Source organism: Cyprinus carpio, chromosome B4 (assembly GCF_018340385.1).
Source record: "Cyprinus carpio isolate SPL01 chromosome B4, ASM1834038v1, whole genome shotgun sequence".
Taxonomy (NCBI): domain Eukaryota; kingdom Metazoa; phylum Chordata; class Actinopteri; order Cypriniformes; family Cyprinidae; genus Cyprinus; species Cyprinus carpio.
Window position 1 is genome coordinate 1,559,390 of NC_056600.1, and position 7,500 is coordinate 1,566,889.

The 7,500-nt window shown below is 38.4% G+C and overlaps 1 protein-coding gene across 1 annotated transcript in view; it reads right to left on the reverse strand.

Moving 5' to 3' along the window:
* Positions 1-2,842: 2,842 nt before the first annotated feature.
* LOC109112257 (protein mono-ADP-ribosyltransferase PARP12-like) overlaps positions 2,843-7,500 on the reverse strand; it is an 11,399-nt gene continuing 6,741 nt past the window's right edge. The window contains exons 8-12 of the mRNA XM_042722602.1: positions 4,979-5,075; positions 4,817-4,901; positions 4,256-4,386; positions 4,037-4,182; positions 2,843-3,300 (exon numbers count right to left, since the gene is read on the reverse strand). Of these exons, the coding sequence (XP_042578536.1) occupies positions 2,843-3,300; positions 4,037-4,182; positions 4,256-4,386; positions 4,817-4,901; positions 4,979-5,075 (917 nt within the window). The remainder of the gene's footprint in view (positions 3,301-4,036; positions 4,183-4,255; positions 4,387-4,816; positions 4,902-4,978; positions 5,076-7,500) is intronic.

Below are 7,500 nucleotides of genomic sequence, written 5' to 3' on the forward strand. Positions count from 1 at the left end.
GCTGTGAGGAAGAACAGATCGATATATGAAGGGATTCCCTCACAGACAGCAAGATCAATAACGTTATCCATTATTACAATCACAGCAGCGCTTACATCTGTGTACAGATGAATCATGACGTTTTCATAACTATCTCTCATTTAGATGTGTTAATATTACCTCACAATATCTTTAAACATGCACCCATCAAAAACTGGAGAGAAAAAAACACAATATCCGGGGTACTTACCACATTTTTCCTCGCGAACTAGTAGCAAAGAGTACTGAGAAGGCAATAAATAAATAAAAACCGTAATATAAATAAATCTAGATTTGGTTTATTTACCTCTTTAATAACGTCCGCGCTCGTGCGCCACACCGACTCCAGCAGAAGCACTCGCGTCCGATTGGACGAGCGGTCTATCCTCATGAATATGTAATGAGACGCGCGCAGGCGCAGAGCTGTGATGATGAGCTGCTCAGGATCTGCACCAGTGGAACATATTTTCACAATTTCTGCTTTGTAAAATTCTTATATTAGTGTTTAAATACTAAAATAACCAGAGGACAGCTCTGGTGGACTCAGGTAGCGCCTCAGTGATTTTAATCCTCAAACAGAAACACATGCAAAACAATCAAAAGACATTAAATAATGTTTAGAAATGCATGAAAATAATCCCACAATGCACTAAATCCTAAAGGTCTCAGGTGAAATCCAGAGATGTTCTTTAAGGTTACACTGAAGAGATCAAACCACCAGTAAGGCCAGAGCAAACTATGAAATTATTAGGATGCAAATGCATCACTTCAAGAAAATAAAAATGCAAATGTGTAGGTAATTCACTTTGAATAGAAGCATCTATCAAATGCATACATGTAAAATATAAAAAGACCAAAGACACCAGAGAGCTGTTTGGTGTCAGCTTTTATTCCATTTGAATTGACAGAAACCAAACCAAATCTGACCAGGACAGAAGTAAATATCAGGAGCTATCAACAAAACCTTAGTGTTTTAGTTCTGCACGTTTATAAATGCTGTGGCTGGCATGCAGTTATATGACTAGATCATAAAATGATCTCCTCACTAATCATCAGGAAAGGTTTTCAGTATCAGTGTGACATGCACTGTATCTGTTCAGCCAGATCAATAATTAACTGCTACTTCTATATGACATGCATAAACATCCTGATAAAACATTTCCACAAACACTTACACCTTTGAACTCAATAATATTTCTCTCACTGAATACAGTGCAGCAATTAAGCACGTGTTATGACACACGAACACACTGAAAAAAAATAAAATAAAAATTCTTGCATAGTATTTTTGCCTTGTTTTCTAGCATAAACATCTAAAAATTCTTGAATCAAGATTAATTTGCTTAACAAGTAACGTGGCTTAAGATACTAATTTTTGTTTTCTAAAAAAAAGTTTTCGTAATGGGGCAAGAAAAGTTATCTTGTTTAGCCTTTGAATAATTAAGATTATTTTTAGCGCTGGGTAACAACTAATCGTGATTAATCACATCCAAAATAAAAGTTTTTGTGTACATAATATATGTGCATATTTATTATGAATATTTAAATACACACATTTGCATGTATAGATTTAAGAAAAGTATGTTATGTTTATATATCAACATAAATTATATGAATATAAATAAATGCAAGTAAATATTTACTTTATGTATGTCTGTATACATATATGATAAATATACACAGTACATATATTTTGGATGCGATTACTTGTTGCCCGGCACTAATTATTGGCTAAATATTTTTGCTTGTTTGAACTAAATTTTTAAAATTGTTTTTAGAAAACAAGATTTAATATCTTAAGCCGTTTTGCTTGTTAAGTAAATGCATCTTGATTCAAGACTGTTCAGATGTTTATACTAGAAAAACATTCAGCAAGAAGATCTCTTTTGCAGCGCTGTAACGATCACATGACAGTGCAGCTGTTCTTCTGCGCCGCAGGTTTTCTGCTGTGTGCTGCTGCTGAAGAGTGTCCAGTGCGATCACGTGGAAGCATGCGCTGATGAGAGGAGAACACGGAAGAGCTCGCCACAGACGCACTGCTCAGAGACACAGAACTAGAACCGTGAGAGACAGGAAGTGCATTCGAGCCAGTACCACTTGAGACAGGAAGTGGAATGGAAAGGCGTTCAGCTGAGGCAAGAAGTGCATTCCAGGCACTCTCACGTGAGACAGGAAGTGCATTCGAGGCACTTTCACTTGACAGAGGATGTGCAGTGGAGATGCATTTAGTTGAGACAGGAAGTGCTCTTGAGGCAGTACCACTTGAGACAGGAAGTGGAATGGAAAGGCATTCAGATGAGACAGGAAGTGCATTCGAGGCACTCTCACGTGACACAGGAAGTGCATTCCAGGCACTCTCACGTGAGACAGGAAGTGCATTCGAGGCACTCTCACGTGAGACAGGAAGTGCATTCGAGGCACTCTCACGTGAGACAGGAAGTGCATTCGAGGCACTCTCACGTGAGACAGGAAGTGCATTCGAGGCACTTTCACTTGACAGAGGATGTGCAGTGGAAATGCATTCTGTTGAGACAGGAAGTGCTCTCGAGGCACTTTCACGTGAGACAGGAAGTGCTCTCGAGGCACTTTCACATGAGACAGGAAGTGCATTCGAGGCACATTCACGTGAGACAGGAAGTGCAATGGAAAGGCATTCAGCTGAGACAGGAAGTGCATTCGAGGCACTCTCACGTGAGACAGGAAGTGCTCTCGAGGCACTTTCACATGAGACAGGAAGTGCATTCGAGGCACTCTCACGTGAGACAGGAAGTGCATTCGAGACACTCTCACGTGAGACAGGAAGTGCATTCGAGACACTCTCACGTCATAAAGAAAGTACATTTTGAACTCCATCAGTATAGTGTAATGCTGAGCTTGAGAGCGTAATGAGAGGTTCTGTTGGTCTGCAGGAGGATGAAGTGTGTTCCGGACGCTGGAGTGAACCGACGGAGCTTGTGCAGCTGCTGAAGTCGGTTTGATTAGATTCTTTTGCGTCTGCCCGAGCGATACCAGACAGAAAACACTTGTTACTGTCCTCGAAGGTGATGAGGAACTCTGGGTAGATCTGACACCTGTCGAACACCACGAAAACAGACGGGTCACGTGGATTATCGACACAGCTGTCGTACAGACTTCCTTCAGCGTCTCTGAGCGGAGGGCGGCGGAGACGAGCCTCTCCTCTGGTGTAGTACCCGACCAACACCCTGCACGCGAACATCAGCCTCACGTCACACCCGTCCGCCCGCGCAATCCAGTACCTGGCGTCCTTCGAGAAGTAGATCCCTGTCAGAACGGAGGAAAACTACGTCAGTTTGTGAACACGAAGCTTAAACTCTACATACACTGCTGCTCGGGATCAGTAAGACTCCTACAAACACAAAACAGTAACACACCGAATGTTAATACAAAATTAAATAATGGTTTCTATTTCAATATACTGTAAAATATAACTTATTCCTGTATTTTCAGCATCTTTCCTCTAGTCTTCAGTGTCACATGATCCTTCAGAAATCATTCTAATATGCTGATTTATTTATTTATGAACCCGTGATACTTTTAAGGATTCTCTGATGAATAAAACGTTTAAAAAAGAACAGCATTTACTCAAAATATAAATCTATGCTTTCACTTTGTATCGATTTAACACGTCCTGGCTGAATAAAAGCATTCTCAGAAAAGATTTATATTTTAAATATATGCTGTTCTTTTCAACTTATAATATAATATAATAAATCATCATATTAGAATGATTTCTGAAGATCATGTGACACTGAAGACTGGAGAAACAACTCCGAAAAAACAAAAAAAAAAATATTAAACAACATAATAAAACAGAAAATGACATTATACGTCGTAATAAATACTCATAAATAATATTTCACATTTTTTCTGTATTTTTGATCAAATAAATGCAGCCTTGATGAGCAGAAGAAACTAATTTATAAAAGGTTAAAAATCTGACTGCTGCCGAACAGCAGTGTACAGTGGACCGTGTGGTGTTCAGGAATCAGGAACACACCCCGTCCATACGCTGCTGAATCCGACGTCTCAAAGTCAAAGTTTCTCAGACATGCAGCGTCGACGAGAGAGGATTCGGTGGCGTGGAATAAAAGCCGATCGCCAAATTTCTCCTGCTTGTTCGTCATTTTCATTCGCTCCTTTTTTCTGTGGAACAATGCATGTTTATGCAAACTGAGAGATGGATGATCTGCGCCAGGCGATCAGCTCTGATACCCACATCATGAAGTCTTCCCAGAGTTCCCTGTTCTGCACGCGCTCGATCCGACGGACGGTAAACCCCCTCAGAGTCTGGCTGAAGCGCTCGTGGACTCTCACGTAATCCCTGTGAGACGGCCAGAGACGCACTCTCTGCAGAGAAACAAGAGATCAGGGGCCGGACGCACGGAAAGCTTCTACAGAAACAGGTTTCTCAAAAGAAGTGCATCTTAAGAATTTGATGCAGTGATAAAGGTGCACTTCAAGGATCGTCTTTTTGCACTTCCTGCAGATTACTCTAATAATCATAATAAGCACCATCTGACTCGTTTTTTGTAGAGTTCTTGAGTTTTGAATTGAAGCAAAAATAATAACAATAATCTTAAATTAAAGGCTAAATAAGATTATTTTTCTTGCCTCATTGGTGGATATTTTTGCATGTTTTAAGCAAAAACGAACACAATTTGGGTAATTTTTTCAGAAAACAAGACGTAATATCTTAAGTTGTTTAACTTGTCAATTCAAGAATTCCTAGGCAAAAATATCTAAGGAAGGAAATCATTTTTAAGGTAAAAATCCCAACCTGAAATCCAAAGTCGGGAATGGCATTTTGATCCCAAAATCCAGGAACGCCTTTAGAAAAACAAGTTTTAATGGCTCCGCAACATCTGTAAAACAAGATCAGGCAGAAACGTAAAACAAGAGGCGGAAGCTTGACACAGGCGTCGCCGGAGAGCATCATCACCTCGCTCTGGCGATCTGGACGTCGACCGGCGAGACAAACACGGGCCGGCGCCTGACGGCTCTCTCTGTGCCGCTCGCCTCGTTTCTTTGCTTCATGTCTGTGCACAAGATTAGCAGTGACTAGATGAGCACACAAACTTGTGACGTTGGCTTGACACAAACACAGTTCTGAAAGCTTAAAGTAACTCTGGAGAGCTTGACGTTTGTTTGAAGGTCAGTTAATGTTACTAACAAGCTTTGGCAAATTTATAGCATGATTTAACACACTGCTAGGATCTTTTAGCATGAATTAGCATGTTCTTAACATGTTTTAACATGCTGCTAACACGCATCACAATGTTGCCAGCATGTTATAGTACATGGCTTACATGAATTAGCATGTTACTAGCACGTCAACACTATGCTAGCATGTGGTAGCACATGGCTAACAATTATTTGCACATTCCTGACATTAGCATGTTGCTAAAATGAATTAGGATGTTGATTGCATGTTTCACATGTTGTTGACGAATTAGCACGTTGCTAGCTTGTTTCTAGTGTGTTTTAACACATTGCTAAGATCAGTCACCTTGTTGCAAACATGTTTTAACATGTTGCTAGCATGAACTAACGTTCTCAGCATATTTTAACGATAAATTAGCATGTTTTAACACTATGCTGGCATGTTGCTAGCATGTTTTAACACATGGTTAATGGTATTTAACATGATACTAACATGTTTCTTGCATGTTTTAGTACACTGCAAACATGAATTAGCTTATTTCTAACATGTTTCACATGTTGCTGAAATTAACATGCTGTTAGCACATTGCTGACATGTTTTACCACTCTGCTAGCATGTTTTAACATTACACTACCATGAATTGGCATGTTGCTATAATGTTTTAAATTGAACATGTTTCTAACATGTTTTAACACATTACTAGCATGTTTTTACATGTTCCTTGCATGTTTTACCATAGCATGTTAACGTTTAAACTTTATGCTAGCATGAATTAGCATGTTGTAAACATGTTTTAACACTAACATGTTTCTAGCACTTTTTAACACACGGCTAACATGTTTTAACACATTACTAGCATGTTTTTACATGTTCCTAGCATGTTTTACCATACCATGTTAACGTTTAAACTTTATGCTAGCATGAATTAGCATGTTGTAAACATGTTTTAACACCAACATGTTTCTAGCACTTTTTAACACACGGCTAACATGTTTTAACACATTACTAGCATGTTTTTACATGTTCCTAGCATGTTTTACCATACCGTGTTAATGTTTAAACTTTATGCTAGCATGAATTTGCATGTTGTAAACATGTTTTAACACTAACATGTTTCTAGCACGTTTTAACACACACGGCTAACATGTTTTAACACATTACTAGCATGTTTTTTACATGTTCCTAGCATGTTTTACCATAGCATGTTAACGTTTAAACTTTATGCTAGCATGAATTAGCATGTTGTAAACATGTTTTAACACTAACATGTTTCTAGCACGTTTTAACACACGGCTAACATGTTTTAACACATTACTAGCATGTTTTTACATGTTCCTAGCATGTTTTACCATACCATGTTAATGTTTAAACTTTATGCTAACATAAATTAGCATGTTGTAAACATGTTTTAACACCAACATGTTTCTAGCACTTTTTAACACACGGCTAACATGTTTTAACACATTACTAGCATGTTTTTACATGTTCCTAGCATGTTTTACCATAGCATGTTAATGTTTAAACTTTATGCTAGCATGAATTAGCATGTTGTAAACATGTTTTAACACTAACATGTTTCTAGCACGTTTTAACACACACGGCTAACATGTTTTAACACATTACTAGCATGTTTTTACATGTTCCTTGCATGTTTTACCATACCGTGTTAATGTTTAATCTTTATGCTAGCATGAATTTGCATGTTGCTAACATGTTTTATACACTAACATGTTTCTAGCACGTTTTAACACATGACTAACATGTTTGCCACATTGTGAGCATGAATTAGCTTATTTCTAACATGTTAAGCATGTTGCTAACATCTTTTAACACATTCCTAACATGATTCATTATTATTTTATTATTATTATTATTATTATTATTATCATCTTAACTCCTCGCCAAACACAGACTTTTCCGGATGTTCGTGTTTTCACTGTTATACACTAGGGGGCGCTATTACACATCTCCTGAACGAGTCTAGAATCACTCGATCAAAAACACAGACGAGGAAGACGCAGAAACGAGCGATCTCTTATGTAAGCGCATGCATATGATCATCAACACTAACCGCGTATAAATGAAGACTGCCGGAAGTTAGAGAGAGAAGTGTGGATCCAGAAAGTGTGCAAGCTTTGGGAGAACTGATGGAAGACATCTGCTGCAGCTTCGCTTTGATAATATTACCGAATATGATCCAGATGTAGTATCTGATAAAAATGCAATTTGCTCTAAATGTTGCTTTTTTTTTTATGAAACCTACCTACATTCAAACATTGGTAAAAAATCAATGCGTAACG